General features: G+C 43.9%; 1 protein-coding gene across 1 annotated transcript in view; it reads left to right on the top strand.

Annotated features, from left to right (window-relative positions):
* Positions 1 to 25,745, top strand: part of KCNH8 (potassium voltage-gated channel subfamily H member 8) — a 320,221-nt gene that overhangs the window by 141,635 nt on the left and 152,841 nt on the right. Inside the window, exon 3 of the mRNA XM_053265403.1 lies at positions 17,910 to 18,041. Within this exon, the coding sequence (XP_053121378.1) occupies positions 17,910 to 18,041 (132 nt within the window). The remainder of the gene's footprint in view (positions 1 to 17,909; positions 18,042 to 25,745) is intronic.

Below are 25,745 nucleotides of genomic sequence, written 5' to 3'. Positions count from 1 at the left end.
ACTGGCTGGCCCGGTTTGGTTCGAGTCCAGACCGGACTCGAACCTGACCGGGCCAGTTCAGACCGGCACCCGATGGAACCCACTCCCATTTGGTTCGGTTCGGGGGGGTTGTAGCACAATACACACATACACACACTCTCTCTCTCTCGCATTAGTTTTCTACGAGCTAGCGGCCTGGCTCATAATTAAGTGAACAGGAATGCTAATTAATTATAAATCATTGCAGACGCTCTAGGAAAAGCACCCTCTTGTATTTGAAATCACCAGGAAAAACCAACCCCCTGGGATATTCACAAGAAAGGCTGATGGGTGGGTGGGGGGTTGATGTGGAGTGGGGGGAGAAGGATTTGGAAGCGAAAAGTCCTCTCTCCGAAAGGTATTACTGTGTAGTTTTCCCCTCCACTAATCAATACCAGGCAACCATTAATTGCTACAGCCCAGGATCAATCAAGCTACAGGTGAATGAGGCAATTGTCAGAAAGGGGGGGATTCCTTCTCTCAGATGCATTTGTAAACATTCTGTGGTGGTGTGTGAGAATGTCAGGATCTGTCTAGAAATGTGCAGCTGGAAGAAGTAATGAATCAAATGACAGCAATTGACAGATGAGCGCGCAGCGCAGGAGTGTGTGTGTGTGTGTGTGTGTGTGTGTGTGTGTGTGATGGAAACCTCCCCCCCCCTTTTTTGAATTCACATCCAGATTTAGAGGTTTCCCCCTTGGTTGCGCTTTTCAGCGCCCCCGTGTCCTTTGACTATTTCCAGCTAAAAGAGTTCGGAATCTCGTGGCTAAAAGTCATGCGAATGTCAAAGGAGAGTGATAGTATATAAGGAGGTCACACAGGAAGAATTAACGGTGAAATGTGAAGATCAGCTAACTGAGTATAAGGCACAATCTCAGCTACAATTAGCCACTTCTCTATCTAAATACATGATGAACATAGGAAGCTGCTTTCTACCGAGTTAAGCCTTGATTCAAGGGACAGCAGCAACGGCCTCGGCAAAGACCAAGTCCGGGACTGGGTTGGAGTAGACCCCCCTGCCACCAAAGTGGAAGCCGTTAAGGGGCTGGAGCTGGCAGGCATAGCTGAGCAGTGAGCGAGAGCACTGGCTGGATGGGATCCTTCCTCAGCGCAGGAGGCGGGGGCATTGGCAACAAGCCAGGGCTGTCTTCTCTGGCCACCAGCAACTCTATAGTTACACGGAAGCACCAGCGGAAGCAGGAAGAACGGCCGATTAAGAGCCCGCCAAAATGGCCGGAGGGGGCATAATTAAAGCCAGTGGAGGGGAAGGAGAGCCTCCACAGAACCCCTGCCGCCTCCAGCAACTCCCCCGAGGGGAGTAAGGTAAAAAAACATTTTTTTTTAAAAAAAAACATTAAAATGTTTGCGAACCCGTCGAACAGTAGCGCGGGGTTCGGTCTGGGGCTGGACCGAACAGGGAGGGGTTCAGTTCGACCTTGAACTGTCGAACCAGACTGGTTCGACCTTGAACTGGTTCGGGGTCAAACCTGTTCACACATCCCTAGTTGGAGTTTTGCCCCCATAATAAACTGGGAACTCCCTCCCACTGTATTCTCAGACCAGTGCAGACTAGTCATTCCTCAGTAATCCATGCAGGCTGCTCATTTGACCTCACGAATGAGCAGCCTGCACAGCTCAAGTTAAAGCTGGAGCTCCACACTTCTCAGCTGGAGGTGGAGTTGGCAAAGACAAATTTCACCCAGGGCTCCAAAAACATTGGGCCAGCCCATGTAACATGCAATTTGTTACAATGCTGTAGCATTTCCCCTGCTCTTAAAAAGAGAGAGTCAAAAATCCTATGCACAATTGCTCAGGAGAGCTGTGAGCAGTTATTTGGATTCCAGCCTTAAATTCTTGGCTCCTTGGCTTCCCACTTAAGAAGAAATAATTCCTTAACATTGCACCTTTTATCCTTGGAACTCAAGGTTGGGTACCTACTTTCCCAGGTTGGGAAAATTGTATGGTTGAATGTTTCTCCACTAAAAATATGCAATTCAGACCAAAGAAATTGCACTCAATTCAGTGGGGGCCATTGTGGTGTAATGGCTAGGGTTAATTCAGAGTGACTCAAGTTCAGGTCTTGGGCCACAAAAACTTGGAATTAGTTATCACCCCCAGTAACAATGTGGCTAAAAATTATGGGAGTTGTAGTCCAACAATAGCTGGAGAGCCTCAGGCGGGCAACTCCTGCCCAATAGTCTGTGTTCTGAAGCCACAGAAAACAAAAGGAGGTGAGCTGGTCTTGTGGTAGCACTCATGGTGCCCCCTTTGCTAAGCAAGGTCTGCCCTGGTTTTCATCTGAATGGGAGACTAAATATGCACTAATTACATGCATGCATGGTACTGAATTTAGCTACACATCCATTTTTAAAGTGCTATAGGAAAACTGCTGGAGAACATGTGCTCTCACTGCTGCTAGTGCCAGCTCATGGGCATTTTTTTCCCCCTTGGTGGACTCAAAACTCAGCAAGTGTTTCATTTTAGCATCATTAAAAGGCTCTTCAGATTTCACTTACCAAGCTGCATGTGGGGGTTCTTTTTGCAGTTAACTGTCTCTGCTAAGACAAGTAGCAGTGGAGAGAAGAGCCCACTCCAGGATCCTGGTCTTGCCTTTGAAGAACAAACTTGTTCTGTGTGAGAGACAGTGGTGGCACTAGAAATAAAAATTGAGGGAAGGGACCCAGAAGGAGCAAAGTGCATTTCTGGTTGAGCAACCTGTGTCCCACATATTAGAGATCTGAAACAGAAATAGGGGGACAGATGGGGAGTAAATCTCTACTCTGGAGCCACCCTTGGTGAATGAATGGCGTGAGATGGGGGAAAGGTTGAATAAAATAAGAATGTATTTATGACAGTTAATAGCCTTCATGGTGTTGAAGGAAGAAGGGAGGAAAGAATTTGAATTGTAGAGTGATTAGTCCCACTGAAATTAAGGACAAGTTTGCCTTTCTTTCTTTCTTTCTTTCTTTCTTTCTTTCTTTCTTTCTTTCTTTCTTTCTTACATTTCTATACCACCCAAAACGCAAGTTCCCATTAATTTCAATGGACCAAGTTTGTCATAGCAAATGTGCTCCATTAATGGGATTACTCATGAGTAATTTATTCTGAATGTCAGCCATTTTGATTTATGAGAGGTAAAGATATTCACGCTAGCTTGAATATCTGTATTGGGGAGTATTTGTGTAAGGGCCTGTTTGTGTGTGTGTGGCCGTTTGGATGTGTTACTTTTCTACACTTTTGTAAACTCTGGGCTTTTAGAGACCAGGAAGGATTTTAAGTGATTGAGTAGACAATATTTTGTTTGCCATTTTGTTTGTTTATTACATTTCTATACCACTCATAATATTGAGAATGGTCAATGTCTTGTGTAAAAAGGAGCGGACCTTTGTGCAGTTTGAGAACTTTTTTTTAAAGCCATATATTTTACACTCTTTGGAGAAAGTGACTAAATTTGGTGGTGTTGGGAAGGGGGAACTGGGATGTGAGTAGGTATTTACTGAATGTATATTCCAATTTAGAACCTTGTGTTTTTTTCTGCAGACTTGGGAATGCGGAGCTTTTCAGGGCCAAAAATCTGACCCTACCCCCCTGCTGCAATTTTAACTAATAACCTTTGTGATGTAGTGTACAAGTTTTGGAGATGTGACTCCTCAAGCATCAGATCTCAACACCTGCTTATCCTACTGACCACTAGGGGCTTTAGGATGTAGAGGTAGGGAGTCTCTTGATTCCTCTCTTTTCCCTCTGCTCTGGCCCAAATGAAGGTAGGCTGATATTCTCAGGGTACTTCTTTCCTGCTCCTCCCTCTCTCTTCCCCAGCACCATGAGGCAGCTAGCTGCAGAGACACAGGCTTTCTATTGTAGCATGTAATTTCCCTAATAAACCTTTTGGAGCTTAAGCATCAGTCTCCAGGTACTCTTAGTGAGCCACTCTCTTCTCACACATGCATCCTCTGCTGCATAAAACTCTCCCCTCCAACAAGAAGAACTATACTAATACAAAAGGCTATATAAGAGTCAGACTAAGAATGGCTTTTAGCTCAGATAGTAACAACATCTTCCAGTAAGAATAAATGATAATAGGACAATTGTATTTCTTAATTTAAAATATTAAATATTGATTGATTGATTGATTGATTGATTAACTGCCATCAAGTCATTAACAACTCTTAATAACCACATAGATAGATTCTCTCCAGGATTATCTGTCTTCAACTTGGCCTTTAAGGTCTCTCAGTGGTGCATTCATTGCTGCACCTGGCGTAAATGGAGCTGAGCCTCCACCAGCAGCCAGGTGAGTAGCAGCAGCGATTCCCCACCTCAGGTGCTGCTGGGAGGCACGCTGCGGAGGTAAGCAGTGACCTTCTTTCCCCTTAAAAATGCCTCCCACCCACCCCCAGAGGCGTGTTCATGAGCCGCTACTGGTTCAGCATTGAACAAAGAAGGAGAAAGTATACAACCTTGTCTTACTCCTTTGCCGATCTGGAACCAGTCTGTTTCACCATGTTCTGTCTGGACTGTGGCTTTCTTTCCTGTGTATAGGTTTCTCATGAGATGAGAACATCTAGAACATCCCAGAACATCAATGAGATGTTCTGGGATGCCCATTTTCCTAAGGATATTCCAAAACTTGATATGGTCAACACAATCGAAGGCTTTTCTGTAGTCAATAAAGCACATATTGACTTCTCTCTGGTATTCTTTGGCTTTTTCAATTATCCAGCATGCATCAGCAGTGATGTCTCTTGTTCCTCGGCGTTTTCTGTAACCAGCTTGAACATCCGGCATTTCCCTTTCCACATAGGTCTCTAATCTGCATTGGATGATCCTAAGCATTATTTTGCTAGCATGTGAAATTAAGTATATTGTGCAATAGTTTGCGCAATCTGTTACATCTCCTTTCTTTGATATGGGTATGTAGACTAACCTCTTCCAATCTGTTGGACACTGTGTCATTCTCCAAATCTGCTGGCATAGTTTGGTTAATGCCTTGACTGATTCTTCTTCTGTTGCCTGCCATATTTCTGTAGCTATTCCATCAGTTCCTGTAGCCTTCCGACTTGGTAATGACTGGAGTTCTGATCTAACTTCATCTTCCCATACTAGAGGTTCTTGCAAGTAGGGAATCTCTTCTAGAGTATCTTGGATGTTGATGTCCCTGCTGTACAGATGTTCAGTATACTCCTTCCATCTCTGTTTGATCTTCTCTGAATCACTTACTATCTGTCCTTTGGCATCCGTTAACATACCAATTCAAGGTTTGAACTTCCTTCTGAGTTCAGAGATCTTTTGGAAAACTTGCCTTGTTTTTCCATGTCTATTTCCATCCTCAAGGTCTTTACAGATGTCATTGTAATATTGCTCCATGTCTCGTCTAACAGCTTTCTGAAATTCCTTATTAAGTTCTTTCCTGTGGTCTTTATCTTTCTTGACTTTGGCTTCTCTCCTCTTTTGGGCAATTTCCACCATCTGTTCTGACATCCATTTTGCTTTTTTCTGTTTCTTGGTCTTTGGAAGTCTCTTTTCACATTCATCCTTAACAACTTCTTTGATTTCATTCCACAGTTCCTCTGGTTCCCTATCAATAAGGTTCAGAACTTTAAAGCGCTTCCTGATGTTCTCCTTGAAAATGGTGAGAACATTCTTAAGATCATATTGTGGAAGCTGGATAGCTTTGTTTTTCTACTTTAGCTTGACCTGGAACTTGCACATGAGCAGTTTGTGATCAGTTCCACAGTCGGTCCCCAGCCATATCTTGGCTGTTATAACCCCTGCTAACTTGGCGAAGAGGCACCTTTTAATGTGGTGATTCTCTTTTATTTAACAGGGAGAGAGTAACTGGCCCTATCCACCCCTAGCATAGTATGTCCAGTGACTGTTGCTGGTGTCTATCTTATTTATTTATTTTAGATAGTGAGCCCTTTGGGACAGGGATCTATCTTATTTATTTATTATTTCTCTGTAAACAACCTTGAGCCATTTTTGGAAGGGAGGTATAGAAATTGAATGGATGGATGGATGGATGGATGGATGAATAAAATAACTGAGGTCTTCCACCTTGTTGCAACAATAATGTAATCAATTTGATTTCTCGGAACTCCATATGGTGATGTCCATGTGTATAGGCACCGCTTTGGTTGTTTGAAGAATGTGTTAGCAATGAAGAGATCATTGGCTTGGCAAGATGTCAAGATGTCTAGCCAAGATGGCAGTTCATATTCTCCTGTTTACAGACATATGAAAAATTAGAGAATTTATGAAGTAAGATAGCATGCTGTATTTTTGTCATAAATCATTTGTATATGGTAAGCACCCTGAGATGATAACTACTTTACATGGTGCTATCTCAATCATTCTCATTCTTTTTGCTGTTTTACATGATTGCACTCAGGCAATTTTGTGAGTGATGAGGAGAGAGAGAGTGTGGGAGATATTTTAGAAGAAATTTGCATGCTATAGCATGACGGAAGTGAGATGGTTTCATATACTAAAGTCTTTCCCCCTACCCTTATTCCTTTGTAGTATTTGTAATACATCCCATGGTATGATTTTGATCTCCTAGGGGTGTCTTCTGAAATCATTCTCCTGCCTACATTCATAAAATTGGGAAGCTATAATGATATGCAAATTGTAAGCCACTTTGGAGTGACTCAATCAGGAAAGGCACAGTACAAATCCATTAAATAAATAAAAAGTGTATACTTATGGGAAAACGATCTGTATTCTAAAATCCCCTAAGCCACACACCATGAAAATGCCATTCATATGTATAAACCCTTCCAAAGTTACAATGAAAGGCACAACAGTAAAACAAGATAGACTGTGCTGTAATGTTATATGAAAGCCGTGAAAACAATTAATCTGACCAGTTACAAGTTGAGAGAATTCCTCACATTTCCCTTTTTCCAAACAATTTCTAACTGCCTGAATAATATGATCATGCTGTTTCATCTGCTGAATCTGGAAGAATAATCCTCTCTACAGCACTTAATTCCTAATCGTGCTGTAAAATCCCATTATGTGATAAACTTAACATGTTAAAGATGCCGATTGTACCCAGCTTAAAGCTTCTCCTCTGTAAAAATACATTGCTGATACAATTCACCTTCAGGAGCTTCAAATACAGGATGTTACCAGAATTATTGAAATGCCATGAGTCTCATCATTCTTATCACAACACCTAGCTCACTACCTCCCACACAATGCCCACTCCTACCACAACACCATTGGAAGGCGTTCTTCTTCATACTTAGGAAGATACAGCCTCCCTTCTAAGTTTTTGGTATGTCACAGAAAATGTGGAGGAGTTGAGAAATCTCTCCTGTTTCACCACAATCTGACTTGGAGAGAGGGAGGGTGTGGGTGGGTGTGGGTGTGTGATGTAACAGCCAATAACAGATGCTGCTACTACTCTTCCTATTCAGACCTGCTGTCACTTTCAGCTTCCATTATATGCTGGGGAATGGGCTCAAAGGCTGAATGTTAACATGGAGTAATGGTGAGATGGAGGATCCTGCCCCCCATACCACCTGGGGTCAATCCCTAATGTGGGATAGCAGCAATTTTGAACAGGAGGAACAGCAGCAGAGAAGGAGTCAGAAAAGGAGTACACCAGGTAGCAACTACATGTGCCAGCTCCTGAAACAGGATCTGCATAACATTTATAAAGCATTTCAGAATATTCAAAGTACTTCATATACATTATTTTGTTTTAAATAGTGTATATAAAGAATATTGTAAAGCAGGTCAAAAATATTGGCTGATATCTAGACTGCTTTAATAGATTAACTCAGAGGTTAATCTAAAGGACTATTTAATTTCAGTAGGATGTGCATTGAGTAATTTAGTCAGGATGTCAATCAATATTCCTATATTGGAAATTGGGCACAGAGGGTGAGAAACAGTAGTTTGCCCAAGGTTACCTAGTAAATTCATTGCATAAGCAAGATTTCATAAGAACAGCCCTGCTAGATCAGGCCCAAAACCAATCTAGTCCAGCATCCTGTTTCACACAGTGGCCCACCAGATGCCTCTGAGAATCTCACAGGCAAGAGGTGAGGGCATGCCCCATCTCTTGCTGTTGCTCCCCTGCAACTGGTATTAGAGGCACCTTGCCTCTGAGGCTGGAGGTGCCTTATAGCCACCAACAAGTAGCCATTGGAAGACCTGTCCTCCATGAATTTGTTTAAGCCCCTTTTAAAGCCATCCAAGCTAGTGCCATCACCACATCCCATTGCAGAGAATTCCATAGATTAATGGTTCTTGGCAGAGGGTGATATGGTGGTAAGAGTAGGACATGTCTGGTGAGGGGAAGGTGTGTTGGCTATATCAAAACCATCACACCCTCTGGTCCTTCTCCCATCCAAGGAGACCACAGTAACTCTCCCAGAAGCCCACCTTGCCTGAAGCTGGTGCTATTAAATGCCAGGTCCATAAATGCAAAGACCATAGCCATCCAGGAGGTTATCCTGGATGAGCATGCTGACCTGGTGTGCATTACAGAGATCTGCTTGGATGAGGGGGGAGATGTAAATCTCTCCCAGCTGTGCCTACCAGGTTTCCAGGTGCAGCATCAGTCAAGGCAGGATGGGCAGGGAGGTGGGGTTGCCCTGGTTCATCAGGAGACTATCCCCTCACCAGATGCATTGTCCGCTATTCTGACCAGTTCAAGTGCCTGTATATAGTGATGTGATCGTGAGACAAGGTTTGGATTCTGTTCCGCTCACTCCGCTGTCTAACAGTTTCCTTACCTGAGTGAATGAGCTCTTGAGGTGCTCATTCACTCAAATGTCGTATTGAGGACCCCGAGTCTATTAGTCTTGGGGGACTTTAAAATCCATGTTGAGGCCACCTTTTCTGGTGCATCTTGGGACTTCATGTCCTCCATGATGACAATGGGCTTGCCTCAGCTGATTTCTGGTGCCACACATGTGGCAGGCCATACACTCAACTTGGTCTTTGGGTAAGTGGTGGACAGTGGCGCTCTGTAGATAGTCCAGGAGGCCTTAATACCAATGCCCTTTCCCTCTGCCTATCTGATGACTTCAAAAGACTCCCTGGTACACAGGTGAGTTAATGAATCAGGCTGGTAGATGGTTTGAGCATCGGTGGAAAACTCAGAATTAATGTGACTGAGCACAGGCTAGAGCCCATATTAGGGCATATTCTATGGCGGTGATGGCAGCAAGGAAATCCACCATCACATCTGCTCAATGTTGTCCAGAAGAACGGTTTCAAGGGCTTTGGGATCTCCTATGTGAGGGCCCCAAATACCATCAAACGGAACCCTCAGCAGTCCGCTGTGACCAATTTGCGTTATATTTTGCTGATAAAATTATTCGCATCCATTCTGACTTGGATGCTAAGCTTTCTGTGGTGCCGGACCTGGATGTTGCTGATGCACCATCTGGTCTTGTTATATTGGATGCTTTTCAGACTGTGTTGCCTGAGGAGGTGGACAGGCTGTTTGGAAGGCTGAAGCCTACCACGTGCGTGCTCGACCCTTGCCCTTCATGGTTGGTGAAGTAGGGGTGTGCACGGAATCGCGGAGCTGTGGTCCGGCACTGGGGTGGGGGGTTCCACTAAGGGCGGAGGGGGGGTTTACTTACCCCTTCCGCCCTTTCCACTTTTTGCGCTGTAAATATCCCCAAAAATCCGGGCGGCAGGATTCCTCGCCGCCCGATTCTATCCACTACGATGGCTCAGCCGGCGCCGCTCCTCCGTGTGTAAACAATCGGGCGGCAGGGTACTTCCCTGCCGCCCCCCTGAAGTCCCCTGCTGCTGCTGCTGCTGAAGCCCCCTTTCGACCCCTTAAATCTCGCCCGGACCGGCTGCGCTCTCTATAAGCGCACGGGCAACAGCGAGACGTACTCCTGCCCGCCCCCTTCCCTGCTGTCTGCGAAAGTGAAGCCTCCTGCGTGCGCGTGCGCAGAAGGCTTCCTGAAACACCTTCTGCGCACAATTCACAAATCTTGTTGGCTAGGAAGCATTGTTGGCTATGAAGATTGAGGGTCATGGTCCCTCAATCTAGCCTACCTTGCATGGTTTTTGATACTAAAATGTCAGCCTGAGCTCCTTAGATGAAGGCATAATGTAAATGTAACAAACAATGATAGTTATGCTTTAGTTTTCAGTGGTGAAATTGAGGAAAGTGGGTAGAGATATCAAGTTAAAAAATAGAGTGGTAAAAAGGAGTCATCACAAAACCTTCCTTGTTCAGGGATAAAATAGATGTGATTGCAGCAGATCATTTGTTTAAATTTGTTGGGTTATATATAAAGCGGGGCAAGTGAGCTCCAATTTTTAAAGCAAAATCAGAATGTGGGTACTAAACTCCTCTAACTGTGGCTTACTTCCACACAGTGTACCTACCCTGGGGGCTTTTCTCTTCAACCAACCAAGTTCTGATACCAAGTGAGTTTGGCTGTGGGGGGAAAAGGCACTTTAGAAAGAGGATGTGAGAGGCTAAGCAACAGTCATAGGGAAGGTTGAGTAACCTTCACATGTATGCTATTTTTGCTCTAAAGCTTGAATTTAAACATGTCTTCATCACATCTAGTTTGGTCCTCAGTGTGAAAGAGATTCTGTGCTAGCTCAATATTTTATTTGTGCGATTATATTGTCATTCTGTGTAATGAAAACTTTTTAAAAGTCGCTAAAGACACATGTATTCACCCAAGCTTTTTAACTAGACTTGTGGTTTTAAATTGTTTTAAGGTTTTAATATCTGTTTTAATTTGTTTATGTTGCTGTAAGCTGCCCAGAGATGGAAATTTGGGGCGGTGAACAAATATAATACGTTAAATTATAAATAAATAATATCTCCACAGTTCTAACCCATTCTTTTCTTATGATGTCCTGAGTCCTAAGGATGTTCAAGTATATTTTGAACCTTAAGGTATTACTGTAAAGCAGGGAAAAGATATCTTTCTACTCGAAAGAGCAGCTAGGGGGCAATACAAATAATGCACAAATATAAAGCTAAGAAGGAGATCTTAGACAGACAATGATTGTTGACAATGGCAGTATCCTTTGTGTGTACTATATGAAGCAAGAAAGAAATCCTTTCTTGTAAAAAGCTTTCAAAAAAAGAGAACATTTTCTTTCTTTGAAATGCCATACCACGTAATGCTATGTATGCTTTCTCACTTACCAGTGGTATACATGGGGTTGCATTTGGTCAATTTTCCTACATGTTCCCAGGCAACAATCAAGAATCAGTGAAGATCTGAATCAATGACATTGTGAAGGTCTCTGACTCTTTTCATTCAAAAAGTGCCAAATGTTATTGACTTTCTTCAGCAACAGCCTTGAAGCACTGTCTCTTATAAGCTTAGGCTTGCCAACTCTGATGAAGTTATTATTGGAGATTTTTCACCCAGTATTGTTTCCACCATTTTTCACAGTATCATACCATTAATATCTCCAGAATATCTCTGCGCTCTCTCTCTCTCTCTCTCTCTCTCTCTCTCTCTCTCTCTCTCCTGCTGTCTCCCCCTTCTCTCCAAAGAAGGAGACAAAGTGCACAAAAAAGGAGACAAAGTGGACATGTAGTGCAGGGAAGGGGAGGCACCAGAGGGGGGGGGAGAGAGAGAGAGAGCGCGTAGTGGTGGCTTGAGCAGTACAGCAGTGATGAAGAGACCAGGTAGCTGCCTCTGCCAAAAGCATGCTCCATGTTGCCTCCCGTGCGGCATGTCATATGAACAGCAGAGGCCATGCTCTCCAACTATTGAGGCTGCAATGAGTAGGAAGAGGGCAGCAGCTGGGCATGTGAGGCAGGAGTGGGGCCAGAGAAGGCCAGTGAGGCGATGGTGTGGTATCAGCACCAGCTCCTGCCTAGGGGTGTGGGCAGCGCAGCTTATTCACCTGCTGGAGGCATGCTCAGGAGATGGAGAAGGCAGTGGAGGGGGTGATACATTCTGCCACCCCCCAGAGGAGCCCAGAGGTGCTGCCTGAGACAGTTACTACATTTTGCCTAGTGGGGGAGTTGCCACTGCTCACACAGTGTTGAGGAGTGGTTCTTTCTAGTGCTGCAGGCCCTCATTGCAGTAGCCTAAAAGTTAATATACATGGCAGACTGTTAGGGGCGTAATTATGAAAAGTTGTTCCTACCAAAAGGATGCATTTGATCTGTACTGTGAACCTTCCTTGTCAACTAGGCCAGGCTTATAATATTCACCCACCTGCTTGATTTCTTGCTTCTACAAATCCATGTCTGTTCATTGATTCACTTCTACCAAAATAGCATTCAGTATTAAAGATATACTGGAGTCTGAATTCAGCCTGTTGGTTTTACAAACGTGAACAGCAGGCATTCTGAAAATATTGGAACAGCTTTGCTGTTAGTAATGATAAGTTAACAGCTAGAATACAACATCCTTGCTTACCTAGAGTTCTGCTTCTGATGGCAGCCCTGTGGGCAGCAGGCCCATAATCCATTTTTCATATATATTTAAAAAAAAATATCCCCAACTTTCTGCTTAAAACCCTTCAAGGTGGTTCACAAGCACAATGAGCTGAAATAGAAACAATTAAACCAATGCATAAAAGCTCCAAAAACAACATTAAAAATGACAAAGAAATGATAAGACACAACGTACTTGAAAGAATAATTACAATTTTTAAAAAATCTTGTCTTCTGAGGACAGGAAACTTGATGTCGTCCAGATAGCTTTGGTGAAGGAATGTGAAAGATGGGGTGCCACTTCAGAAAAGCATAATAGCCACGGAACATGAGAAGTTTGGGGCACTAGTAGCAGGGCTTCTGAAAAAGGATCTCAAAGACCAGGCAGGCTCATTATCCGTTGGATAACCTGGTCCCAAGCTTTCAGAGCTCTATGAAGCCTGCTGTTATTCTCGTTCTTTTGAAGACCCCATCCCTCCAGTTACTAAGCAACAGCTTGAATCAGCGACTATCAATTATTAATAGTGTCACAGCAACATAGGCAGCTGCCTTCTACTGAGTCAGACCCCTGGTCCATCTAGCTCAGTATAGTTTGCACTGACTGGCAGTGGCTTCTTCAAGATTTCAGGCAGGAGTCTTTCCCAGCACTATATGTAGATGCCAGGGACTGAAAGCACATGCTCTGCCACTGAGCCAGTGGTAGCATACATGGGTCTTCCATCCAGGTATCGACACACCAAGACCTGCTTATCTTCAGCAAGGTGGCAGTATCATGTTCCCTTAGGCTGCTCTCTGGAGAGTGTCTATCTGTCTGAAGGCTTCAACATGGGCCAGAGAAGGAAGGATCCAGAATCCTCAAGTGACACATTTCATTCCATAAAGTGGATGAAAGATCTGGGTTTCTGAGCTCTGATTAGTGCTGTGATGGACACTCCCCTCTCATTTTTTCACCACTTCCTTCACAGCTGTCTAAAATAGAAGGTATTTTGGTCTTTGGGAGGGGGGCTTACAAATGGCACGGGCAGGGGTAATTGTGATGGTTTCTAACAGCATGCATCCTGTGAGTATGCAGTTGAAACAAAGTTTTTTTTTTGCCCATCTGCCCATCACATGTGTATGCACAACTTCCTCCACACCAGCCATGCCATTCTATCCCACATAATCAGGTGGAGGACTGAAAGTATAAGCTGCCCATAATAATGAGGTTTCAATACTATTTTAAAGGATTAGGAGGGCTTTGGACATTCTTGCCCCTCCCCATATTAGTATGTGAGATAGCACACAAGGTAGAGGCGGGGGAACACATGCGTACACACACACACACACACACACACACACACACACACACACACACACCCCTCATGCATTGCTGGCAGGCATCTTATGAACCAGCCCACTGGCACAACACCATCCCGACCATTACTGATTCCAGACACATATTCAGGACTTATATGGGCCATCAAGACATTCTCTGAACCACACAACCCTACGCTGACCCTATATACCGATTCACGTAAGGCCAATTGAAGTGGGGGAGGGAGAGGAGCTGTTCCAATGGAAAAGTCTTGGTTGTACATGTAGATTGTCCCTTAGGACAAACTGCACACACACACACACACACACACACACACACACACACACCCAACTTGTTTCTTTTTTTTATAGAGCCACCAGTTTCAAACTAAGAACCTAACTGCAAAAAGAATCACAGTAACATAGAAAGTGCTCTCCCAAAGTTTAAGTTTCTGGATTTTATCTTCAAACACCCTTATTCATCTGTCTGTCTATTTGTGTACCTATCTATCTATCTATCTATCTATCTATCTAGGGTATTTTTATACTGCCTGATGTGCATACCTAGGCAGTGTACGTAAGTTAAGATACAATATAAAAGCAGGATAAAATGGTTGACACAATTATGATATAAAACCTATTAAACTTACTTAAAGGACTCAGAAAATAGGTGCATCTCAAGGGTCTTTTTAAAAAACAGCCAGACTGAGAAACTCTGATTTTAACTGGAAGTGCATTCCAGACCCCTAAACTAAACAAGCTGGTGGTAGCTGTAATCAGACCTACCCAGATGATCTTAATAGTTGGCGGCATTCGTGACAAAGGAGGCACTCTCTTAATACCCTGCACGCAAGCCATTCAGGGCTTTATAGGTGATAACCAGCACTTTGTATTTCACTCAGAAAAATAGCAGCAGCCAGTGCAGTTTTTTAAAGATCAGTGTTATATGGTCTCTTTGGGTTTCCCCCGAAATGAGTCTGGCTGCTGCATTCTGCACCAACTGTAGTTTCTGGACTATGTACAAAGGCAGCCCCACATAGAGTGCATTACTGTAGTCAAGCCTGGAGGTTACAGCATATGCACCACTGTTATAAGATCATTTCGTTCCAGAAATGGGTGTAGCTGATTTATCAGCCAAAGCTGATAATAAGCGCCCCTGGCTGTTGCCTGAACCTGAGAAACCAGAGAGAGTTTTGGATCCAGGAGCACTCTGAAGCTAATTCTTCCTGAGGGAGTGTAACCCTGTACAGAACAGGCAGATCAATACCATTGCTCAAGTTCTGACCCCAACAGTCAGTGTCTCTGTCTTATTTGGATTCAATTTCAGTTTGTTATCGCTCATCCAGCCCATTACTGCCTCTAGGCAGGCATTTGGGGAAGTTATGCCATTACCTGATGAAGTAGATAGCGAGAAATAAATTTGAGTGTCATCCGCATATTGATAACATGCTGCACCAAATCTCCTGATGATCTCTCCCAGTGGTTTCATGTAGATGTTCAAAAGCATTGAAGACAGTATGGAGCATTGCAGAACTCTATACATTAACTCCCGCTTTGCAGAGCAACAGTCTCCAAGAGACACCATCTGGAATCTGCCAGAGAGGTAGGAACAGAACCACTGTAACACAGTGCCACCCAATCCCAACTCCCTCAGGTGACCCAGAAAGATACCATGTTTGGTGGTGTTGACAAGAGCCAGCGTGGTGTAGTAGTTAGAGTGCAGTACTAGGACTGGGGAGACCCGAGTTCAAATCCCCATTCAACCATGAAACTAGCTGGGTGACTCTGGGCCAGTCACTTCTCTCTCAGCCTAACCTACTTCACAGGGTTGTTGTGAAAGAGAAACTCAAGTATGTAGTACACCGCTCTGGGCTCCTTGGAGGAAGAGCAGGATATAAATGTAAAAATAATAATAATAAATCTGCTGAGAGATACAAAAAAAGGATCAACATAGTTATACTCCCTCTGTCAATACCCAATTGGAGATCATTCATCAGGTCAACTAAGGCAGTCTCCACCCCACAGCCCACCTGAAAGCCAGTTTGAGATGGGTCTAGATAATCCCCCAAGACTGCCTGGAGCTACCAGCCTCTCCATCACCTTGTCCAACCATGGAGGATTGAAAACAGGTCTATAATTGGCTTACCCTGAGGGACCCAGTGCAGGTTTCTTAAAGTATGGAGTGATAACAGCTTCCTTAAGGCAAGTTAGGTATCCTGCCAGCCCTCAAAGAAGCATTTAAAATATGTACCAGACTGTCTCTGGGAGTACTATTAGTGGATGAATTGAGCCAAGTTGGGTAAAGGTCAAGGGAACAAGTAGTAGAACAGTCCAAAGCAACTTGTCCACATCCTCAGGAATCACAAACTGAAAGTGATTCAATCTGAGCCCATAAGAGGAATTGCGGAACACCTCCCTAGTAGACTCTGCAATAAATGTGGGATCTAGTTCTGCCCAAATATGAGAGATTTTATCTGCAAAAAAATCATTTAAAACATCATAGCAGGCAATCAAAGGTTCCAAATTCAAGTTAAGAATGGAGAGGGCATGTTCTAGCCTTCTCACAACCCTAGATAACTCTGCTGGACATGAACTTATGGTAGCAACGTAGGCAGAAAAGAATCACTTCTTTGCCACCTGAATTGCTGGAGCATAGATCTTCAAATGTGCTCTGTGTTGTAATATTTTGGATTCGTGTTAAGTCTTCCTCCACTTGCGCTCTAGTCATCTCCCTTGCTGCTTCAGCTCCCTAATTCTTCTGAATACCATGGTGCTAATTTTGAAGCAGGTTGGAGAGGATGCTTAGGAGCGATTGTGTCAACTGCTCGAGTGAGTTCATTCCATTATTCCATGTTTGCACCAGAAAATAGAGCAATTGGCAGAGCCAACTCACAACCCTTCTAAGGCTTCTTGGAATCCTATTATATCCAATAACCTTCTTGGGCAGACCAGCCTAATAGGTCCTTCACCCCTGCAGAGGTGGGTTGCGGCTGCAAATTCTACCTTAACCAGATGGTGGTCCATCCATGACAGTGGGGAAATAACAGGAGTCACCACCTATGGGCCACCACCCTGATTAAAGCACCCTAATGAGACCTGAATGCATATTCAACATTGGGGTATTTGTGTTTCCAAAATTTATGTCCATTAGATTTTGTATTTTGCCATTTTTTCATTGGTATGAGAGAGAGAGAGAGAGAGAGAGAGAGAGAGAGAGAGAGAGAGAGAGAGAGAGAGAGAGAGAGAGATCATACTGACAATGCAGGAAATAATTACAGGTCCCCACCTCCACCCAGCTTTGAAATATCTGTGTGAATGGCAACCTGTTGTTTGCATTAATCACATTAAGTAATAACGTGTAATGCTGTGACTATAAAAACAACCCTGTCTGCATACTAAATACACCATAATCATTCTATAAAAAGCACCAGTGACTTTAAATAGACAAATTTAATTGTATGCATTTTGAAGAAGTATGTTTAAACAATCCTGCCATGCTGCCACAGTGCAATTAACACATAATATGAAAGACATTTATCATAGTAATTTTCATAGACTAAAGGGTATCAGATATTCTCCTGTGTAGAATTCAAGCATTTAATGAGTTTCAACTTGCCTTTATTTTAACAGCTAATATTCAAGAAGCTGTGCTTTACCTTCTGTTTTAAGGCAGAGTATGATTAATTTTAATAACTATGAAACAGTGGAGTGATGCATTAGATACTGGGTTGACCCCCAAGGCTATGTGGAGGTGGGAAGAAAAGCAAAATATCTCATCATATAAAAGCATTTAATAGTAAACAAGTGAAGCTTCCAAGTGTCAATATTCCACTGAAGTGAAAAAGACAGGCATAAGTTTTAAAAGTTCAAAGGAAAATATGATGTGAGAGAAGTAAGGAGCTTCATTAGATTCTATTAATGATCTCGGTAGGTGCATATTCCATTAACATTAATGATTGTTTTCAAGGAAAGCAAAGCAGCATTACAAAGCTTCCTCTGATGGTGCAAAGAGATTTACAGGACCTCAACATCTTTGGTTTTCTAACTATTGACTTCTTAAATGACTTTTTTTGTTTTGTTAGATATATCTTAGTTGTGAGTTTCAAATATTTTAATACAAATTTAATTGTATGCATTTTGTATTTTAACTGTATGAAAAAAAATATCTGCCGTTGAATTTGTTTTTGCCTTACAGGGTCTTCATTTTGGTGCCTACTGGATATTGTTCCTATTAAGAATGAGAAAGGTGATGTCGTTCTGTTTCTGGCCTCTTTCAAAGATATAACGGATACAAAAGTGAAAATTGCTCTGGAAGATAAAAAAGAAGGTTTGTATAGTTTGTATCGTTTCCAGAATTGAAAAAAAGCAATATATTTCCAGAGAACTACGTAGCACCTACATGATTATATAAATGTATGGGCTGTGAATGTGATACAAAGTGTACACACACACACACACACACACACACACACACACTGGGGCTATTCTTACGATCACAAAATTTTGTGATCATCAGAACCACCGGGCTGGCAGCCGAGCCCGGTGGTTCTGGAGTGGCTAACCCGCTCCTGTAGCCCACCCCTTAGCCTGGGTTTGTGGAGCTAGCGCTCCGCAAACCCGGGCTATCTGCTCGTGAGTAGCCGCAGTGTGGCTCCGCACCGCAGTTACTCGTGAGTAGACCCCCGGCTGGGAGGCTTAAAAGCAGCCTCACAGCTCGGGGTCTCCCCAGTTTGCCCTGCGCACTCGCGCAGGGCATACTGGGGCTTCCGGGGGCTGCGCGGCCCTGGAGCTCCCCAGCCCCTGCCGGCTCCGTCTCAGAGCCGGCCATCATGTGGGCGGCCGATCTGGCCGCCCAGGGCTCCCTGCCCGCTCATGAGCAGGGAGAGCGGGTTTAGCCCACTCTTCTCACTCACCGCTAGGAGCCAGCTCTCACTGATCGTGAGACCCGGTCCACTGTGTGAGTGTATTGGTTCCATTAACAATGTATATACACAGATACCATTAAGGGGTGTGTGTGTGTGTGTGCCACAAATTAATTAATTTTTGGTGTTGTAACCATGTTGTATCTCCTAATCGCCATCAGGAAAACAAGGCAGTAGATTATAGACATGGTGGGGTGGGTGCTTCTCTTCCATTGGGCTGCAGATCTAGGGGTGCTTTTAAAGTAGTCCCTGGTTGCTGCCTCTTCCTCTCTGCTGCAATTCCAAGTGGTGGAAACAGCTGTGGGATGAAATGGTAACAGTCTTCTGGGACTTCTTGACTTTTGTAATGCTCTCTGTGTGGGGCTGCCTTTGTACGTAGTCCGGTAACTTCAGTTGGTTCAGAATGCGGCAGCCAGGCTGGTCTCTGGGTCATCTCGGAGAGACCACATTACTCCTCTGCTGATGAAGCTTCACTGGCTGCCTGCCAATAGGTTTCTGGGCAAAATACAAAGTGCTGGTTATAACCTATAAAGCCCTAAACAGCTTAGGCCCTGGGTATTTAAGAGAGCGTCTTCTTCACTATGAGCCTCATAGGGAGCATGCTGTGATGGGATCTTTGGAATCATGCTGTAATGTTTACTAAGCATTTTTAGAATAAGGTTGTTCATGTTTGCTGTAACTTGGATGTTAGTATTATGGCACGTCAAGTCTAAGGATGTATTCACTAGGGTTGCATGTTTTGTATTTTTTCTGTTTCAATTTGTACCAAATCTGAATCAACCCCATTTTGTATTTTGTCTGAAATTAAGCCTTCCGAATCAGCCCAGTTTTGTTTTGTATCTGAATTAATCCTAATCCGAATTAATTCAGATTTTAAAATGGTGACATGGTTAAAAGAGTGGGTGGGGGTTATAGTGCCCAATAAGTGGAAGCTACCACAAAAATTTCAAATGAATGGGGCAAACTGCTGATTTTTGGTGAATTTTTGAAGTTTGCACGTCTTTCAGATTTCCCCCAAAGGGTATGATGGAGGTTTTAGGGAAAGTATAGCTTCACGTGGGGTGGTGGTGGCCCAGAGTGGAGTGTGGTTGGTGGTAGTGCCCAGTTGATCCAAGGAAGCTACCACAATTTTTTCAGAGGAGTTTGGCAAAGGCCTGATTTTTAAAGAATTAATGAAGTTACGCGTCTTTCAGATTTTGCTCGTAGGATATAATGGAGGTTTCTGCAGTCCCTTAACTCCACTTGAGGGGCACTGGGGTGGCCCAGAGCAAGTGGCGGTGTAGTGCACATAGGGTGCCAATCACCCACATGGGTTGCCAACCCATGAAGTACAGGGTTTTGTTGTTCTAGAGGTGTTCTGAGAGTAGATTCTCTAGTAGCACATGAGAGTGGATTCATGGTTTTTCGTTAAAAATCTCATTTGCTACCAGAGAATCTAAACTCAGCACCTCAGAAACAACAAAGCCCAGTACCCCAATGGGTTAGCAATCCAGGAGGGTGGTTGGCACCCTCTGTGCACTACACCACCATTTGCTTTGGGCCATCCCAGTGCCCCCCAGGTGGAGTAATGAGGCTGCTGAAACCTCCATTATTCCCTATGGGGGGAAATCTTAAAGATGTGTAAACCTCAAAAATTCCTAAGAAATCAGCCCTTTGCCTTATTTGGAATCTGGATGCACCACCCTTGGGGCATTGCCACCCAACCCACTGTTTTGCCCCTGAAGCCCCACATAAACAAGTTGAAAGAGTGAAGAGTGAAGAGAATGATGAACCACAATGACACTTAATTTTTTGGCACAGTTATTTGAGAATTTTGCAGCGGATGGGAGCCTGTCCTGTGGCACTAGCACAACAGCACAACCCATTTGTGGATTCAAGCAATCTTTTAATAAAAACACTCCCTCCCCATAGAAGAGTGACCACAGGTCATTTGAGATAGCAAGATAGACCAATGAACTGCCCTGGTACTATGGAACAGCTTCAAATGTTCATTTAACTGAAGTGGAGTGAGCCGTAGCCCAAACAAATCAGCCTACTGTTCAGAATTGTTGAGATTTATCATCACTGCATTTAAGAAAGTGCAAAACCATGGATCATGGTTACAAGAAAGAGAGAAGCAACTAAGATTCCTGGGGATGTCAATAAATTAACAGCGGTATTCCCCACCCCCCACCCCTTTTGTCTCCTGTAGTCCCATGTGGATGACCTGTCCCTGCAATGGCAAAAGTTGTGAACCACTGGCTTAGACATCATGTCCCACCAAATTACATTGTGGCCTAAATTACTTTAGACTGCTCAACTTGGGCAACAAAACTTAGACACCACTATAACTCATAAAAATCAGAAGAGAAACAAAATAGCTCTTCAAAAGAGCCCTGAACAAGTCAAGAGATTCTTTCTTAACCTTTGGAAAGAAAAACCTGTGTAATTTCAGAACTTTCCTAACCAGCTTCTCAAAAAGCTTCTCCACACAATTTATACCATGGCTTTTAGCAAAAGCTTTGGAATTGCATTGAGCTCCCAAAGATATTTGCGTATTTCTGTCTCAAAATGCTGTCTTCCAAATCCCTTTGCAAGGTCAATTTGCATTTCACTCACACTGAATACAACACATACTTGACTAAACTATTCATGCTCAACAGCTTTTTGCATATTTTATCTTCTGCTAATCACTCAGTGCCTCAGCTGAGAAGTCAATTTCAATTGCAATGCTTTTCCGAAGAACAAAGCATTCTGTCCGAAAATAAAGTCATTTTGATTTGGAAACAAAAATCTCTGTTTTTTAATTTTTGGTTTTGTTTTGGTTACAAAACCTCCGAAATTGCCATTTTGGGGTACAAAACATTTTGTACCCAAATCGAAATGCACAAGCCTAGTATTCACAGCTCTGTTTAGTCCTGAGTAGTTAAACACATTTTAGTTGTTGTCACCTGATGATGAGGACAAGGTTCTTGGAGAAATGCAACTTACTATCTATGAACATGACACTTGACTTTCTTGAGGATTCTAGAGGTGTTGTTGTGGGCCTAATGCTTGACCCCATGATATTTGTGCTATGGATTCACTCAGAGTTTCACCTTGACCCCCCATTCTCTTTAATAAGAAACTAGATGAAAATGATGAGACGGTTATTCCAAAGTTTGGAATTAGATGCCATCTAGGGATTTGCATGAAACAGGAAAACTGTTTGGTTTGAGTTTTCACTTGAACTGAATTGGGTCCAGTCCGGTTTTTTGCACACCCAAACTGGGCCCGGTTCAGCTCCAATTCAAGCCTAGTTTGTGGGGTTTCAAGGCCATACTAGTAAAGGGGAATCTGGTAAAGGTTCCCATTTGCCAGTAGAGGGGGAGGGCTAAATAAAAAGAGTTGAGGCATGAAGGAAGTTAAAATTTACCTTCAATTTGCCTCCACTGGCAGCTGCAGGGGTTGTAGCAGCCTCAGGGTAGTAGGGGTGGTAGGGAGTGGCAGCAGTAACTCCCCCTACCCCCACCAGAGCATGTGCTGAGGCCATTATGTTTTGCTGCCGTGCACACGCAGAGGCCCAAAATAGGCCCAAACTGGGCCTGCCCACTCAAATGGGGGTAGGAGAAGTCACCAAAGACAACCCCAACCATCCCTGTGACTGCCACAGCTGCAGAGGCATATGCGCAGAAGCCTTTTTTGCCACCACATATATGCTCAGAGGCCTGAACTGGGCCCAAACCGGGCATGCTCGCTCTGGTGGGGTGAGTCTCTCCCCACCACCACCCCTGACCATCCTGAGACCACCAGAGCCAGTGGCGGGCAGGAACTGAAGGTACATTTTTACTTCCCTCACACCTCAACTCTTTCTTTAGCTCCCCTGGTCCCTCCTTTACTTACGAATCCTTACGAGATTCCCCTTTACCAGTGATTTTCTAGCCAGTTTGAGCTGAACTGGGCTGGTTTCAGCTTGACCTAAACTCCTTGAGCCAAATGGCTTGAAGTCTAGCTGGCTCTATGTCGAACTGGCTTGCATACCCTTAGTGCCATCAATAGGCTAATAGCACTCATCTCTACTTTTCCTTTACATCTGATTCAAGTGAGGCCATGGTAGTGCTGGACTGGTGCTTTGGTTTTGTAATGGACTAGGTAAGGGCCAATAAACTGAAACTGAATCCAGTCAAGATGGAGGTTCTGTTGACAAGTAATGGATTGAACTAGTTTTGGATAGGGTTGCACTAGATTAGGCTTGCAATTTGTGGGTGTTACTTGATCTGACCTTGTTACTAGAGGCCCAACTGACCCTGGTAGGACAGAAAGCTTTTCACCAGGTTAGGATGGTATACCAGCTATAATCCCTTCTGGACAAAGATACCCTGAGCTCGGTTATCCATGTTCTGGTAACTTTAAGAATAGACAATTGTAAACATTGTTGGTGACGCTGCCTTGGAAGACTGTTTGGAAACTGCAGCTAGCTCAAATACAGCTACTAGGCTGCTAACTGGGATCAGGTATTGGGACATACCTTCTAGGTGCTTAAAAATCTGTACTGGCTCCCAGTTGTTTCCAGACATAATTCAAAATGCTGGTACATAGAAGCACTGTATAGCTGGGGACCAGGGTTCTTGAAGGTTCACCTGACTTTTGCCTGTACATTGAGATAATCTTTGGATCCCTCTCCTTGGTGCCCCTGAATTGTGGTGGGTAGAGAAGACATTCTGAGAGGTGGTAACCCACTTATGGAACACTTCCATCAGACAGGTTCACTTGATGCTATTTTAATGTCATATTAGGGATGTGCAGAACATTCCAAGCTCAGGACATTCTGCCGAGGGATGTTCATGAATAGATTCTTGCTATTTGATTTGAGTGAATTCAAATTGAATCACCCTGATTCAATTTGAGCTTGAATCTGCTGCCTTGAGTCTCAGGATGATTTGATTCAAATTTCATTCAATTTGAATCAATTTGGCCAAATTTTTAAGGGCTGGGAGCACCAAAGAGTGTTGGGTGGGAGGGCCCCATGAATGCCAACTGCTTCCCAACACCTAAAGAAATCAGGCAAAGGGGTGAATTTTTAGGAATTTTTATGTGTTGTGGATTCTCGGTTGTTAAAAAACTTCTTCATAGAGAATACCAATGAAGAAGTTATTTCAGTGGTGACTTGAATTGCCAAATCAACCTGAGCTTGTATCTAAGGTGATTCGATTTGACCTTAAATTTGTTCAGTGTCCTCAAGGATGATTCTAGTAGTGTGCATGGACCGGTTCGGAGGCCATTCTACTGGCCTCCGAACCGGTCCGGACAAGGGGTGGTTTTGGTTCGGGAGGGTTAGGGTGGGGGGTTCCATTAAGGGCGGGGGGGCTATACTCACCCCTCCCGCCCTTTCCAGCTTTGGCGCCATAATTCGTTTAAAAAATGCGCCGCAGAATCGCTCTCCACCCGCTCGCCGCTCCTATGGCTCCGGACCGGGGCTCCTTCTTGTCTTCAAAATCGGGCGGTAGGATACTTCCCTGCCACCCCCAAAGCCCCCTCAAGCCATTTTAGCTCTTTAAATCTTGCCCCGGACTGAGTCCTATAGCGCTCGGGCGGGCGGCGGGGAGATGTCCGTCTGTCCGCCCGCCCCCTTCCCTGCCTTCTGCGAAGTGCAGGGAGCCTTCTGCGCACGCGCACGCAGAAGGCTCCCTGAACTTCGCAGAAGGCAGGGAAGGGGGCGGGCGGACGGACGGACATCTCCCCGCCATCCGCCCGAGCGCTATAGGACTCGGTCCGGGGCGAGATTTAAAGAGCTAAAATGGCTTGAGGGGGCGGCAGGGAAGTATCCAGCCACCCGATTTTGAAGACAAGAAGGAGCCGTGGTCCGGAGCCATAGGAGCGGCGAGCGGGCGGAGAGCGATTCTGCGGCGCATTTTTTAAACGAATTATGGTGCCAAAGCCGGAAAGGGCGGGAGGGGTGAGTAAAGCCCCCCCGCCCTTAATGGAACCCCCCACCCGAGTGCTGAACCGCAGGTCCGCGGTCCGGTGCACACCCCTAGATGATTCAATTTGGGGTTGAATCACTTGAATTGACCAATTCAAGTTGAATCAATTTGGCCACAAATTGATACACATATCCTTAGTTCTGACTTGAAATGGACCATTTCGAATGTTCTAAGCCGTGAATGGAAGCTCTGAATCCAAGTCAGAACATTTCAAGTGTTTTGAGTACCATTTTGGACTCCAAAGTGGTGCTCTTCTGTCTTCTGTGCACATGCAGGAGCCATTTGTGTGGTCAGCACCACCACACAAATGGCTGCCCCATGTGTGTAGAAGCTAGAAGAGCACCACTTTGGAGTCCAGAATGTTCCAAGTGTTCCGAGCTCTTTCCGTTGGAACAATGGAATTTTCCAACGGAATGTTCCAGTGGAATGTTCCAGGCATTTGTGTTCTGTTCCAAGCTTAAAACGGAACATAAATGTCATTCCGTGAACATCCCTATGTCATCTTGGTATTGAGCAAAGAGCATCTTATATTCCCGGGACATTTAAGTGTATACAGTTTGGTGCTGAGGCTTTGATATTATTGGGTTGATTAAACTTCATGGTTGTTAACATGTTGCAACAGCCATAGTTTTTTTAAAAAGTAGTTTTTAAATACAGGTGACAACGTTTTTAATAAATCAGTAACCTGCCACAACAAATATAAAAACTGGAATGACTGTCTGGTTAAAATAAAAATAATATTTCATTGTAGAAAGCTTTTAAGTGAAACTGATCACTATGAAAAGCTAGTGATTTAGAAATTAAGGCTGGGAACTCAAGCCCATTGTGGAAGCCCAGAATGCACTGCTAACTTCCTGTTTATATTATATCATAAACTGCTTTTGGAACTCTCCCCAGATTGCATTGGGCAAAGAACCACCTTTCTAATTAATTAGTTAGTTAGTTAGTTAGTTAGTATACTGCCCACTACTGAAGTCTCTAGGTGGTTTACAGCATAAAACAAACCAAAAATAAAACAAACCATGAATTTAACAGTTAAAACATTTAAAAACCAGATTAAAATATCCATAAAAACACCAACTAACTAAAAGGTTTGGCAGAAGAGATGTGACTTCAGCTGTTTCCTAAAAGCTAACAGGGATGGAACAGCTCTCATCTCAGCAGGAA

The sequence above is a fragment of the Hemicordylus capensis genome, chromosome 6 (assembly GCF_027244095.1).
Source record: "Hemicordylus capensis ecotype Gifberg chromosome 6, rHemCap1.1.pri, whole genome shotgun sequence".
In the NCBI taxonomy this organism is placed as follows: domain Eukaryota; kingdom Metazoa; phylum Chordata; class Lepidosauria; order Squamata; family Cordylidae; genus Hemicordylus; species Hemicordylus capensis.
The sequence above is the reverse complement of the archived record's forward strand: the minus strand, read 5'-3'. Positions and strand labels throughout refer to the sequence as shown.